The sequence below is a fragment of the Cherax quadricarinatus genome, chromosome 83, assembly GCF_038502225.1.
Source record: "Cherax quadricarinatus isolate ZL_2023a chromosome 83, ASM3850222v1, whole genome shotgun sequence".
NCBI classification, from domain to species: Eukaryota; Metazoa; Arthropoda; class Malacostraca; order Decapoda; family Parastacidae; genus Cherax; species Cherax quadricarinatus.
Genome location: NC_091374.1, coordinates 4,808,174 through 4,824,385, shown reverse-complemented (window position 1 = coordinate 4,824,385; position 16,212 = coordinate 4,808,174). Strand labels below are relative to the sequence as shown.

General features: G+C 36.3%; 1 protein-coding gene across 6 annotated transcripts in view; it reads left to right on the top strand.

Moving 5' to 3' along the window:
* The window catches only part of LOC128702145 (proton-coupled zinc antiporter SLC30A5), a 47,976-nt gene extending 35,299 nt beyond the window's left edge, over positions 1 to 12,677 (top strand). For 5 of the 6 annotated variants that reach the window (XM_053796203.2, XM_053796206.2, XM_053796202.2 and 2 more), the window contains exons 9-16: positions 1,472 to 1,666; positions 2,847 to 3,003; positions 4,239 to 4,293; positions 5,777 to 5,904; positions 7,438 to 7,556; positions 9,095 to 9,321; positions 9,444 to 9,572; positions 9,992 to 12,677. In XM_053796203.2, the coding sequence (XP_053652178.1) occupies positions 1,472 to 1,666; positions 2,847 to 3,003; positions 4,239 to 4,293; positions 5,777 to 5,904; positions 7,438 to 7,556; positions 9,095 to 9,321; positions 9,444 to 9,572; positions 9,992 to 10,156 (1,175 nt within the window). In that variant the 3' untranslated portion in view covers positions 10,157 to 12,677. Of the gene's footprint in view, positions 1 to 1,471; positions 1,667 to 2,846; positions 3,004 to 4,238; positions 4,294 to 5,776; positions 5,905 to 7,437; positions 7,557 to 9,094; positions 9,322 to 9,429; positions 9,573 to 9,991 lie in introns of all 6 variants that reach the window. The other variant, XR_008409049.2, reaches the window with a different exon arrangement.
* The last annotated feature ends 3,535 nt before the right edge of the window (positions 12,678 to 16,212 follow it).

Genomic DNA, 16,212 nt, shown 5'->3' with positions numbered 1-16,212 from the left:
CAGACCGGGTTGTGGGGGCGTTGACCCCCGAAACTTTCTTCAGGTATACTCCAGGTATCCAGGTACCCATAGAAATAAGCTGAGAAGATAAAAAAAAAAAGGAATTCCAAGACATTCTACAAAATGGTTTCCACAAGTTCAAAAATGTGAGTCACAAAGATAAATTAAAAGCACTGAAAATACTCTTATGGGCTGATAGAAAAAGAGGAGACATAATAATAGCATACAAAATTATAAAAATGTACAGGAAAATATGAAAAGAAAGGCTTTTTAGCATAGTCATCAAGAAAAAAAACAGTAATTGTAGACCGAGGAAAAAATACTGCAGATAAGCCACTAAATAGTTTTTAACAGATAAAGTAGCAGAATACTACAACTGGGTCCAAGAGGACATTACATAATAACTGCTATAATCACAGGATACTCAAGAAAATAGTGAAAAATAACACTGATGACATAACATCACAATCATAGCTCTGTTCCTGTTACTATACTATTTAGGTGTTTGGTAATCACAAATTATTAATTAACCACAACCACAAATACTGTAGATGAGTACACACACACATATACACACCCACTCCATATATTCACAACATACCCAAGTGGTATGTGTTAATATTGGAGCTTACCAGTTATTATGTATCCTCTCAAAATGCACTGTATAACTACATTTAAATACATCATTGATGGTTTATCTACCCTTCTGGATAGGCTTGTATGTTCCTCCTCATCTGTACTCCATACCCCAACCTAACTTCCAACAAGATCCTTGAAAGGGCACGGTATTGTGTACTGTATGTTTCTTACAATTCATCTACAAACCATTCTGATGATTGCTAAATTATCTTGGCTCACTTAAGTACCTTATTTGGCTGGCATCTTTGTTACACTTAGGTAGTAGGTTGGTAGACAGCAACCGCCCAGGGAGGTACTACCAACCTGCCAAGTGAGTGTAAAATGGAAACCTGTAATTATTTTACATGATGGTAGGATCGCTGGTGTCTTTTTTCTGTCTCATAAACATGCAAGGTTTCAGGTATGTCTTGCTACTTCTCCTTACACTTAGGTCACACTACACATACCTGTACAAGCATATGTATACACACCCCTCTGGGTTTTCTTCTATTTTCGTACTAGTTCTTGTTCTTGTTTATTTCCTCTTATCTCCATGGGGAAGTGGAACAGAATTCTTCCTCCTTAAGCCATGCATGTTGTAAGAGGCAACTAAAATGCCAGGAGCAAGGGGCTAGTAACCCCTTCTCCTGTATAAATTACTAAATTTAAAAAGAGAAACTTTCATTTTTCTTTTTGGGCCACCCTGCCTCGGTGGGATGCGGCTGGTTTGTTGAAAGAAGAAGATCTTTGTTACACTAATCTATTATTTATTCCTCTTCACATGGAGGGCTGTTAAAAAGTTTGTATCACCTTTGAAATTGTAATATTTTTGTTATTTATTCATATTTTTCAGCCACCCTTCAGTTGACATCAAGCAAAGAACGGTGGCGAGGCCCAGGTGGTATGAGTGCTCTTCCTCATCATGGGCTTCCTGGTGAAGCTCTGCAGCGCTCACAGCCTCTCATCACATTCTTCACCACAACTCTCAGACTCATCCTCTCAAATCGAAACAGCCGCACCATCTTCTACTTTCTCTGTGTAAATCTGTGTGAGTAGTTAAGTTACTTGCTCCCTCTTCAACCTACCTTCCTTCATCACCCACCTATTCCCTCCTCAGCCCACCTTCCTTCACCACCCACCTACCCCCTCCTCAACCCACTTTCACCACCCACCTACTACTTCCTCAACCCCACCTTCCTTCATCACCCACCAACTTCCTCATCACCCACCTTCTCCCTCATCTCTTCTCTCTTTCTCTACTAACCTCCTTCCTCCACCTGTCTGTTCCCTCCTCCACTTGTCTCTGCTTCCTCCTACCATCCACTTTTCTTTGCCTCTTTTACTCCCTCTACAAGTCAACATACACTTCTAAAACTGAACATAATTATTATCACCAACACATACGGTTAATGTCGTAATTTTTCTTGTTACATTTTTGTTTAATTTTTAACACACTAGTCATCTCCCATCGAGACAGAGTATTAATATTATAATAAAAACTAAGTGCTAAACCCACCAGGGTTATACAGCGCTGCATTGAGACAGGGTAACCTGTAAAGAAGAAACACTTTCATAAAATTTTTCTTCTGTTTACATTTAGTAATTTATACAGGAGAAAGGGGTTACTAGCCCCCTTGTTCCTGGTATTTTAGTTGCTTCTTATGACATTCATGACTTAAGGAGGAAGAATTCTCCTCCACTTTTCCGTGGAGGTACACTATTCTCATTTTTATGTAATTTCTTGTTCCGTGCTGTTGGAGTGTGAGCAGGGTAATATTTATGAAGGGATTCAGGGAAACCAGCAAGCCGGACTTAGAGTCATGGAGATGGGAAGTACAGTGCCTGCATTCTGAAGGAGGGGTGTTAATGTTGCAGTTTTATAACTGTAGTGTAAGTGCACCTCTGACAAGACAGTGATGGAGTGAATGAGGGTAAAAGTTTTTCTTTTTCTAGCCCTTGGTGGGAGATGGCCTATGTGTTAATAAAACAAAACTGTTCCTCTTTTAAATATATCACAGTACAGTCACTTGTGAGTCTTGACTGAGTAGACCTTAGTTGTGTACTACAATCACTTGTAGATAATATAGATTGACTACTGTGTTAAAATCACTATTTAGTAATGAGTTGTTGATTTATGTATAATTTAGAATAAACAAACGTACTTATTTAATTTTTACAAATATAGCTAAAATAATGCTAGTAATGGAAAATATGGATTTATTTTTCAGGTTTTACCTTTGTGGAATTTGCCTATGGAATGTGGACGAATAGCCTTGGCCTCATATCTGATGGATTTCACATGTTGTTTGACTGTTCAGCTCTCGTCATGGGTCTGGTCGCCTCGGTGATGGCACGCTGGAAACCTACCAAAACATTTCCTTTTGGGTAGGGAATGCTATATTCTCTCTATATATACAATTTGAACTTGTTAATAATGTGTGGATAGTTATTTTTGCTTGTTTTTACTTATGGTATTAGCTTTTTTTTTTTTTTTTTTTTTTTTTTTTTTTTTTTTTTTTTTTTACACTAGTGTGTTTCCAGGTCGATATATGACTACCCTCCCTAGGATGCCAATCTACAGCAAATAACCCAGGTACCTATTTACTGCTAAGTGAATAAAGGCAACATCTCCATGCACCCGAAAATCAAACTGACTCCAAGGAATTAGTGCCATCTTTTTTTTCTTGAATTGAATCTGATTGCCTCCCATTTCCTAGGTACTGCATGACCCCTATGAGTTTAACACTTTCCCATTAAAATAATTGCAGTAAGGAAGTTATTAAGTGAGTGATGATAAATGAACTTCCTTCTATGGGTCATTCTGCCCTCATGTGAAATGGACCATGTGGTAAAAACAAAATTAAATAGTATATGAATAATAATGAAGTGAGAGTATTTTGTTTGGCAGGTCTTAATAGAGTGAAGAGACATAATCAATATATATTTTAAGATGACTATAAGTACTTAATACATTTTCTTTATACAACTAAATTTTACAGCAAACCCTCCATTTAACAGACTTCAGAAATACAGAACAAAATCTGCTGGGCCAATAGATATGGCAACAATAGACTAAATCCTTTGGCTACAGAATTGTTCATTGTTGTTACAGTCACTGCAAAATAATATTTTCTCTATTCACCACAATTGCCATTACTGGTCACCCACTCCCTACCATTAGTCCATTAAATAGAGGGTTTACTGTATATTGATTTTTATTTAATTTAGTGTAATAATTAAATATTACAAACTCCGATAATTTCAACGTTTTTATGACAATTTTACTAATTAAGGATTATTTTGATGTGTTTGCAACAGTTGGGTATCTTTAATGTTGAAATGTTTTGCCTACACACTAGGCTTCTTCAGTCAAATACAGAGGCAGGTGTAGTAGTGAAGTAAAGATGATGTCATCAGTCCATCAACCTTGGAGAAATAGTATTTGAGGAGGTCAGTCCCTCAGCCTCTACACCTGCTGCCTCTGTATTTGACTGAAGAAACCTACTGTGTAGCCAAAATGTGTCAACAATAAAAATAGCCAACTGTTGCACGTGTGTTTTACTCATCAACTTGTCGGTATTTTATACCACTTTCAACAAGGATTATTTTGTTTTTTACAGATATGGGAGAATTGAAGTATTATCTGGGTTCGTGAACGGGCTTTTTTTAAGTGTGGTAAGGTCATGCAATATTTCCAGTATGGTATTAACCTTAGCCTTTATATGTTTGCATTTAATTACTTGTTTGCTTATTTGAGTTACCATGGGATGAGTTCTAGCAGAAAGCATTGGAATGCATGCAATCTATGAGTGCTAATGGGGAAGAATGGGCACCAAGTGTAGTTGAGAACAGTATCACCTAATTTACAGATGTTAAACAGTACAACTGCTGACCACATGATCAGTGCCCAATGCAGCAGATAAGAGACCAGGAAACAGCCTAGAAGCAGCTGAAAGTTTGTAGATTCTACTGGATTTGCAGAGACTTAGTCTGTAGGTAAAGGTGCAAAGGGAGTCTAGGGACCAAGGGAGAGCAGGAGACCACTCCCTCTTGGTGAGATCCTGGCTCACCAACAGAGAAGGTACTTTTAAGCCTTCAAAACATGAAAAACTGTCACTAGAAAACTCATAGGGATCCACATTTGTGAACAAGTCAACCCAGCTTGACAAGCATAAGTCAGGACAGGCTGTCTGGCAGTTATAAAAGCTGGTGAGTCAAGAATAGTAAATACTATAGTTCTTCACTAGGATTCTTAGTAGAGCAAAAAGGAGTTACAAATCTTCAGGACTCCTGGAGGCTAAATAAAATAAATCACCAGCCATAGCTGTATCCATTGAGCAGAAACTTTGTGTTGATGGTAGAGCATAATGTTGACAAATAGAGTTCTAAGTGGCATTGATCACAACAAGTGAATGTTGACTTGCTAAACAAAGAAAAAAAATGTGAGGTAGACCCTACTGGGGCAGAGAATATATATATTTGATATGAATGAATGTATAGCATTCCAAATGAGCCCCCACGTCTCCATTGGTGAAATATTTACACTGTACATTATAGGGAGAATAACATGCAGTATTTACAATTACTCATCCTAAGATGAAGATGAAGGGTTGGAGGGAGGATGTAAAAAAGGTTGTAAGTGGTAGGAACTTGAGCACCAAGCAGGTGTTTTAAGTGTGTTAAATTGAATTTTATGTTCTGTTGGAGTGTGAGCAAAGCACATTAACGAAAATATTCAGGGAAACTGGTTAGCTAAACTTGAGTCCTGGAGGTGGGAAGTAGAGTATCTATATTCTAAAGGATGGGGATGTTGCAGTTTGGAGGTCATTTAAATTGTGATGTCTGCATACTTCTGGCAAGACAGCTGTTGAAGGAATGACAGTGACTGTTTGTTTTGTCACTACCTTGATCAGAGATGGCTTGTGTTGTAATAAATAATGTGTAGTGTTGTAATAAATAATGTGTAGTGTTGTAATAAATAATGTGTAGTGTTGATATAAATACAAACTAGTGTTTAAGATCATATGTTTTCTTACTTTTTTTGAAAATATTTTGTTATAAATTTAAAAAATGGCCACAGAGCCTTTATAACATATTGTAAAAATAAATGGGTAGGTAAATTTAGTGTTTTTAAAATATCAGGGCATTTCTTCCACAGATTGGCTTTATGGTTTTGTATGAGGCTGTTGGACGGCTGTGGGAACCTCCTGAAGTGCACACCGAGAGGTTATTAGCAGTCGCTGTCTGTGGATTAATAGTGAACCTTTTTGGCATTGTGTCCTTTAGGTATTGTAACTATCATATAAAGTAATACTTTAGTAAAGTGCCTATTTCATAAGAATTTTGCAGTTAGTTAATAAAATTATGAAAATCCTATTATTGCAATTAACCCTTAAACTGTCCAAACGTAGATCTACGTTTTTTTCAACATTTGAAAGTATGTAAAAAAGTAATTTTTTTTTTTTTAATTTGAAAACGTGTAAAAAAACATGGATCTACGTTTTTTTTTTTTTGTTATGTTTGAAAATATGTAAAAAAACGTAGATCTACTTTTGGAGCGCTACGCATGTGAACATAGATCTGCTTGGACAGTTTAAGGGTTAAATTTGGTTCTAAATCAAATTAATATAGCGTGATATTAATTCAGTTTAGAAATAATGTATTTGTATATTTATATTTTGTAATTGGTCTTGTTCAAGTAATTTTACTTAATCAACATTCTGTGTATGATTACCATATGCAGCATGTTGTTAGTATAAGTAGATAGCAGGACTACACTATCACAGTTGATCTCTCCTCATGGTTTACCTAAACTGCATTTTCACTGATCCTATTTTTGTCATATATCCATGGAGGGATATGTTGTGTATCTTTATATGTGTATGCTTCTAGACTGTTGTATTCTGAGCACCTCTGCAAAAACAGTGATAATGTGCGAGTGTGGTGAAAGTGTTGAATGATGATGAAAGTATTTTCTTTTTGGGGATTTTCTTTCTTTTTTGGGTCACCCTGCCTCGGTGGGAGACGGCCGACTTGTTGGAAAAAAAAAAAAAAAATCCATGGTCTCACCAGAGCCGTGGTTTGGCAGCTCATCATTGTTTTAATGCGAGCCCATATGTCTTGGCTCCCAGGATCCACTAGGCTTTCTCAAGAAAGCCTCCATGTTCCACTTGCATATGTTTTCATTGTCTTTCCCTCGTCTTGCATTTTGTTTGAATAGTTATACAGGCTCATTGTCTTTTGGGTTATCATCATACCCATGGGAGTGTGAGCAAGGTAACATTGACAAAGGGATTCAGGGGAATCTAATTATACCTTTGATGAGTTCTCAAAAATTTTCTACTCCTGGAGCCCTGCCATAGGCCAGGCTCATCTAGTGCTTGTCTGGTCAACTAGGCTGTTGCTGCTGGTGGCCTCCTGACCCACATATCCATCACAACCTGGTTGATCTGGCACCTGGTGAAGATACTTGTCCCAAAAATGTTTCTGATATCTTCTGCATCCTGAATTCTGGAGATGGGAAGTGCAGTACCTGCACTCTGAAGGAGGAATGGAGGTGTTGCAGTTCAGAGAGTCATTTAAACTGTGGTGTCAGCATACATTGCAAAAACAGTGATTAAAGGAATTCTTTGACAATTACCAAAAAATACAAGTTGTAAAAATTTTTGAATTAAAAGATTTTTTTCAGAAAATAGGTATGATACTTATGTTATAGCATAATGAGACAGTGTCACATTTACAATGATCTGTTCGGTCAATAATATTTTTAGCAGTTTGAAAGTTGTATGAGTTTAGATTAATAAATAATATTAATTGCAGTCATACTCACTCGCACGGACACACTCATAGCAGCAGCCACAATCATTGTCATGCTGGCAGTCAGGATCATCAAGCTGGCTCACACAAACACACCCACAATGTGAATGCAAACATGCAAGGTAAATTATTACTATAGCTCGCTTTACTGTAATACTATACATACTTTTACTTTTTTATAACTTGCTTATTTTACTCAATCTCAGTCTGAGTATTATATATAAAATGTTAGAACAACAACATTGGATAAATAGTTTATAGAGCATTCATTTAATATTGAAGTTAAAAATATATTGAGATTAAGAATTTAAATGTAGAGTACTTCTGGGATTCAAACTTCGGTCTGAATTCCCTGGAACACCTTCACATCTTAGTTACAGTTTAAAAGTAGTACTTTAATTTTTTAACACTGACCATCTCCCACTGAGGTAGGGTGACCCGAAAAAGAGGGAACACTTTCGCTGTTCTAATATTAATGTACGTACGTATATAACGATTTGAGTGTATATATGTACAGTGGAACCTCAAAAATCGAACGTATCACATATCAAACTTTTCGAAAGTAGGACCATTTTTTCGGACAAATTGTGTCCCTATTATCGAACGCGCCCCTATTTTTGGACCGCCGGGTACGGAACCTGTCTGCCAGCCCGCTCTGTCTGTGTCCCCGCGCAGGCGCCGTGAGCAGTCTAGCTTTGTTTATGCTTGAGTGAACACTAACCTGCACTCTCATTCACACATTTTACGATTATTTCGTTGTGTTTAGTGCTTGTGGGACTGTGAAATAAGCTGCCATGGGCCCAAAGAAACTTGCTAGTGGTACCCCTGTGGTAAAGAAAGTGAGAAACACCATAGATGTGAAGAAGGAAATAATACGAAAGTATGAGAGTAGTGTGAGACTTGTTGAGCTTGCCAGGATGTATGGGAAAAACAAGTCAACCATCGGTTCTATCCTGTCAAAGAAAGAACAAATCAAGGAAGCTGATGTTGTGAAAGGTGTTAATATAGGAAGAGGATGAGGTGCCTTCTTCAAAGATTAAGGAGGTTTGTGCCAAGTGGAATGATGTCCAAATGTTTGTGCAGAGGTACCACCCTGAGCAAGCTGAAACAAGCCATCTTTGCAACAAGTTCAGTGACAGAACCATGTTCTATCTTAGGGAAATGTTAAAGAGGCACCAGAAACAGAGGACTGTGGACAGTTATTTTGTGAGACGGGGTCCAGTGACTCTCAAGCTGGTCCTAGTGGCATTAAAAGACAGAGAAGGGAAGTAACCCCAGAGAGGGCTTTACCTGAAGTCCTCATGGAGGGGGATTCTCCTTCCAAACACTAACCCCAACTCCCTCTCTCCTCCTCCCTATCTTCCAGATGCCATCACCAATCTTCAATAAAGGTAAGTAAAAATGTTATTTTATATGTATTACTATACATAATTAAAAACTATAGTATTTGTTGTATGTAAAACTGTAATTAATCTCTATAAAATGTATTTTTTGTGTGAATATTTTTGGGTTTCTGGAACGGATTAATTGTATTTCCATTATTTCTTATGGGAAATATTGCTTCGAATTTCAGACTTTTCGAATTTAGAAGTAGCTCCTGAAATGGATTAAGTTCGATTTTTGAGGTTCCACTGTATAGAGTAAATACTTTAATTTACAGGTGTGTTTCTGCACATATTGGCTGATACTCTTGGAAGTGTAGCAGTTATCATCTCATCTTTGCTCATTGACTGGTATGGATGGCTTATAGCAGATCCAATCTGCTCTCTTATCTTGTCTGGTCTCATCTTAGCATCTGTTCTGCCTCTGCTAAAGGAGTCTGCCTCGGTACTTTTGCTGAGGGTGCCAGCGAGCATTGAAGAAGCTGCCAAAGCATGCATAGAAAAGGTTAGTTTCTTATGCACTTTTTAATAATTAAAGTTTATTTTTTGTTAACAAATTGAGAAATTTATTTGATTTTAACAGAGAACAGTACATGTAGAATATTTTGTAAAGTCTTTCCTCTACAGATCCTGGACATAGAACATGTTGTAAGTTGTAAAGACCCACGGTTTTGGCAACATTCTGGAGACATGTATGTATCAACAATAGTGGTGCAATGCAGAAGTGACATATCTGAACAGCGAATTATTCATAATGTAAGTGACAGGATTACAAAATATTCATGATGTAAGATTGGTGATGTTATGATCAAGTTTCTCCACAATGAATTGTGTATTGAGTGTCTGAACAGTTTTGTGTAACACAATGATGGTGATAATAATAATAATAATAATAATAATAATAATAATAATAATGATGAATTATGGCATGAAAGTGAATTAATTTAAATTTAGACATTAAAAATATTAAAACTAAAGCAATACATGCAACCCATATTACATATTCAGGACAATTATGTTATGTACATGGTAAAGGGAGAAGGAAGGCAAGAGGGTGGAATGACAGAGGGAGAAAGGAGGTGAGAACAGAAATTGGAGACATCTGCCTTGACTGCCTTGTTAAAATTAAATTATCAAGTTTCATCATGTATTTTCATGGATCTTATGTTTTTCAGGTAACTGCAATTCTTCAAGAAGCAGGCTTCACTCAGGTGACAGTAGAGGTGGAAGTGGTGCCAGGAACTGACCCTGTGGTTGAATGTCCTCCATCACAGTGGGGATTGGGAACAGTAGTCAAAACTCAACCTAACCCCTATCCTAGCTGTATAAGAGCTGTTTAGACTAGACTATAATCCAGATGCACTGTATAATTTATTTTTGTTAGAGTGGCAGTATTTTTCTAATGGACATTCGTTATTTTGTTATGTAAATTATTTTTACTCTTCATGCTGATAGATTTTGCTCTAACTTCATAAAAAATTTATCGGCCATTTTCCATTGCGACCCGGGACAAAATGTTCACCGTCGTTCACTCTTCCCAGCCCAGTTTCGGAGTGCAGGCACTTTGTTCCCCATCTTCCAAAACTGAAGTCTGACTAGCTGATTTCTTACAGATATGCTCACACTCCAACATCTGATGTGAGGAAAAATGTATGTAACGAACATCCAAAGAATGGACAAAGGGTTCTTGACCCAAAGAATTAAAGCTATCCTCCTCTTCCTTGGATGAAGCCTGATTACTTTCCATGTCCCATGTGCTGTGTGACTTCCTAAGAATTTAATGCTTCCCATAAATATAATAACAGCAATCGACTCTGAGAACGATAGTGTTTATGAAGAGTTCCAGAGAAACTTGCTAGTCTTTGATGTTAAGGAGTTGAAATCCAGCACTGTGAAAACTGGGTGAGAATGCTGCTGTTTGGTGGGTTATCGTTGGATTGTGATGTGTGACCCCTCTTAAATGTGTCTTTTCCTTGGGAAATGGTTAATGATTTAAAAACTGTGATAGCTATACCACAATATCAAGTATTTTATTAAATATCTTAATATTCCAATAGTATACAGAGATGTATTAGTTATATTTATTTATGTACTTTTTAATATCATCCATGGAATCTCCAATCTGCTATACAGTACTTCTTTTTCTTTCAACATACCAGCCGTATCCCACTGAGGTGGGGTGGCCCAAAAGAAAAAACTAAAGTTTCTCCTTTTAAATTTAGTAATATATACAGGAGAAGGGGTTACTAGCCCCTTGCTCCCGGCATTTTAGTCGCCTCTTACGACACACATGGCTTACAGAGGAAGAATTCTGTTCCACTTCCCCATGGAGATAAGAGGAAATAAACAAGAACAAGAATTAGAAAGAAAATAGAAGAAAACCCAGAGGGGTGCGTATATATATATGCTTATACATGTATGTGTAGTGTGACCTAAGTGTAAGTAGAAGTAGCAAGACTTACCTGTAATCTTGCATATTTATGAGACAGACAAAAGACACCAGCAATCCTACCATCATGTAAAACAATTACAGGCTTTCGTTTTACACTCACTTGGCAGGACGGTAGTACCTCCCTGGGCGGTTGCTGTCTACCAACCTACTACCTACAGTACTATATAAATAAATAAATTTCTGTTTTTGAAAGGTGCACATTGTTACAAAGTTAGGTGACATTTATTTAATACATCATGGAAAGACCCTAATTATGTAGAGCATTTGGGGTGTTTAAAATAATATTATGGCTAACTTTTGTAAATCTTTATTAGATCAGATCAGACAAATTCAGTTTCACAAAAAATTCATTAAAATAGAAACTAATTTGATGAACAATTCAATTGATCTTGGTACATTGTTAAGTATTTATTTTTATTTGTGACTTATAAAGTTTCAGGTCAGATAAATAAAATTTTGACTTTTAATACCAGATAGTGTGGATTTGTACTTATATCCATTATAGATTTTTTTTTTTACTTTAGTGTATGTACTGTAATAAAAATAACACTATTATTATACATAACATTATATACTGAATAATACATAAAATTCACTCATAAATGTAAAGAAAATAATAAGCAGACTATCGACTACAATCAGTGATTCTTGCACAAACGTCCCTGATAATTACGCAGGTTCTTATGGGGAAAATCATGCACCAGATTTTTAGATATACCAAGTGATCATACTTTTTTTTTTTTTTTTTTATGGTTCCTTTGCTTCCCACATTCTGTTCTGGGATCTTGGTCACTCCAAATTGGTACATATGGAGTGACCAAGGTCCTAGTGATGGCATCTTTTGTCTTTCTCCATTACCCAGTGATATCAGAGTACCTTGATATCCTGAATAACAAATCCCTGGATAGCCTGTGGTCTACTCCATTGATCAATTGATATTCTTTTTATCAGTAGGCCTTCCTTACAAGAAATACAAAATTTTCTCCCCTCCTCCTTACCTATCAGTTAAACTCCCAATACATATCAAATACTGTCAGCAACTTAACAACAATGAGAAATTTTACGACTTTGACATTTGAGTAAATTTTTAAAAATATGTACATATGCCTATGTGTGGATCACTGAATGGAAGACCTGTCTGTTTCGATCAGTAGGTCTACTCCGCTATTTCGAATTCTTTTGCTTTAACAAGATTATTTAATGTGGAAGTGTTACTCCTTATGATCTGTTTTATTAAAATTTATGTAATGTAAATGCTTCCTTTTTTGGTTCCTTCAGTCATTTACTATTAGAAATATTGAATCATAATACAATATGTATATAAAAAATTAAGAAATAAAGGTTATTGTTCCCTTTATCAAAATAATACAGCATTGTATTTTATATTGTAACTTTATAAAGAGATAAAGACATCACAACTGGGTTTTTTTTACATCAAAATTAAATGTTATTTATATTCAGCTATCTCCTTGTATGGATGCAAGAAATTTGTTCAAGAGCATGCCTTTTCAATATTTACCCTTAAATGGTCCAAACGTATATATACGTTTTTTCAACATCTGAAAGTATGTAAAAAAATGTTGATCTTTTTTGTTTTACATTTGAAAATGTGTAAAAAAAAAACTTTTATCTACATTTTTTTTTGTTATATTTGAAAAGATGTAAAAAAAAGTAGATCTACTTTTGTAGAAATACGAATTTGAACGTCGATCTGTTTGGACCGTTTAAGGGTTAAAACTGTTGATTACATCTTTTGACAAACTGGCCATATCCCACCAAGGCGGGGAGGCCCAAAAGGAAAAATGAAAGTTTCTCCTTTGAAATTTAGTAATGTATACAGGAGAAGGGGTTACTAGCTGATGACTACATATCTCACTTAATATACTATACTTGAAATTATGTTCAGTTACAAGTAATGCTTCAGTATTTTATATACAGTGCAGTACAAAGTCTTATTATGTGACTGAGCAATAATTCATGTAATGTACGTATTTAGAAAACTACTATAAGTGAAAACAAATCTGTAAGGGTGTGCTGCTGGTGATGGACTCTTGATCCAAGAAATTGGAGCTGCCCTTAAAATTGTGGCTTCCAAATTTAGTGGGTTAGATAAAAAGCATTTTAACTATGCAGGTCACATGACCAGATCAGAAATTTTTGACATGTATGTATTCAGAGGTCATTGACAGTCAAACCAAAATACAATACTAGTTTCTTTCATTTTAAGACATGTAAAGAAAGATAATGAACACTTGCTGCAAGATAATTCCAAGTGTCAAGAAACTGACCATCAACAGTATGCTAAAAGGACCTGGATTCAGTCCTGGACGGGGTTAGATAGCTGTCTGTCTCCTAGCACGCTCTGCCCCTGTTCATGTTGTAGTAGATACAGTAGGTACTGGGGACTAGCTGACTGTTGTGTCACATCCTGGAAAAGAGGACCTGAAGATCTCATTGGAAATAACCCATGCTAGTTGACTTTATTGAGTTATCCTGAGATAATAATTCTAGGGGAGGACCTAAGGATCCCAGTGGTAATAAATATTCATCACAGGCCTTTCTTGGGTTATTAACCTTGCAGGGTTAGTAACTAGGAGAAAGTCTGGCCAGAGATGGAGCCACTATTAACAAAGAAAGGATCAAGCCTCTACCACTTACCACTTCAAAATATATAAGAATAATCGATTAAGCTAAGAGTATTCACAGGATGTATACACTAATAGGTGTATGTCTTGTTAAATATATACATGTTTGTCGAGAGATTATTTAATTTTTGTCGCCTGAGGCAACTAATTTACTATGCACCCCGTGCTTACCCCACTGGTGCTGTATAATCCTATGGGTTTAGTGCTTCCCCATGATTACAATAATAGTAATAATTGGGCAGGTTAGGAGTATGTGCCCTCATGATTTTTTGGGGCAACATCTTGCAAAGCTCCCTTTCATCTGTCCTTTAACCTTTGTAATTTAAGTGTGTTGGCATGAAGTTATGCTTATTTTTAATTGCATCATTCCCTATCATCAGTGATGTGCCATCCCTTATCCATGAGTGCAAGTGTGTGAAACATGAGAGTCTTGGAAGACACCTCCATCCACTGTTAAGAGGAGACTCTCGGGCCACTCTTCATCCTTATCAAGTCTAGTATATACCACCCTGTTCAGAACTACTTTTTCCTATTTCCTGAATAATCCTGATGATATTCGGGTTTGTAGTTAACTCTTATATGAGAAGTACTTCAATTATTCCGCCAGAGGTAGCTATGGTAATGGTGTTTAGGTACAGGTACACATAAGTACAACTATCATATGTAAATTACCTAGGATAGTCCAAAAAAAGTCAGATGCTATTGTGATTTGCCAAACAATACATGACTTAATACTAACTGTTGATTACATCTGGCATGTATCTCATGTCAAAATAAATATAAATATTGCTAATATCCTCCCTAAAAAATACACAATAACTGCTGCAAGAATAAGCATAACATGCATGCGTTTTATGTTGTAATATAACGTGTAAGCTTCAACCAGGACCGCCGCTCATGGGAGGTTCCTTGACGCTAGTGAGGGGCTCTTGATCTAGGGAATTGGATCTGTGCTCCAGTTCCCTGAATTAAGCCTGAATATCTTCCATCCCCCCCCCAGACGTTGTATAATCCTACGGGTTTAGCGCTTCTCCATGATTATAATAATAATAATCCAACCAGGACCTAAACTCTATATTGACCGATCTAAGGTACTGGACCTATCTCTTTCCTTGGATTAAACTTGTCTCCCATTGCCCCAGGCTCGGTCTAACCACTAAGGGTTTAGCGCCTCCCTTAAAATGTAATAATACCATATATAAGGCAGCCATCATCGTAGATGTTTTCCGATTTTTTTTATTTCTGGGTCATGTATACATACCACAGCACTGAGCTGAGAAATTGTCAAAAAAAAAAAAATAATTGCTGAGGACTATTAAGGGTGAGTCGGGTATAAAATATGAGAGGTCACCTCTAAGCAAACCAAGTATATTGAAGAAGAGAAGGGAAATTTGCTAATGTTAAACGCCGTTATTTGTCAGAGTTACAGCTTTCCCAGCAGACTCCAACTGTACTCGCCTAGTTGTGGTTGCAGGGGTCGAGTCATAGCTCCTGGCCCCGCCTCTTCACTTGTCGCTACTGTGCTTGTGAACCAAACATTATTATTATTATTATTATTATTATCATTATTATTATTGTTATTATTATTATTATTATCATTATTATTATTATTATTATTATTATTATTATTATTATTATTATTATTATTATATTACTCTGAGAGTTTAATCCATATTTTTAGGAATTACGGTATTCTTGACTGATGTACACGTGACATGCAGTCTTAAGATAAGATAATTACTCTCGTGTAGTCCATAAGCTTTAAATCTAATAAAAGAACACTCATGTTGAATTGGACTCACAGTTAAATTTATATTCTTTACTTTAATTACTATTACAGATCAGAAAACCCATAGGAGGCACAGCATTTCCATGTTGAATGTCAAGGACCCTAGTAAGTCATTCGGCTGACTTTTTGGGGGGATTATCTTAGGTAATTAACACCAAACTTACTATGGAAATCAAAGATCCCTATGAAAATCAAGAACCCTAATGGAAATCAAGGATCCCAATAGAAATCAAGAACCCAAAATGGAAATAAGTCACATTGACTTTTATGGGTTATCATCAGTAATTTATACTATGTATGATAATTGTACTTGTATACCTGTGTCTAAATAAACTTACCTTACTAATGCTATACTTACGAAGCCCCTTAAAGAAGGTTCCTTGATATTAGTGAGGAAGGGGGGATCTTGATCTAAAGAAATAGACCAAAGATCCAATTCCTTGAATCAAGCCTGAAAGCCTTCCATTCCCCGACCCACCATACGACCCCTACGGGTTTAGTAGTCTCCCC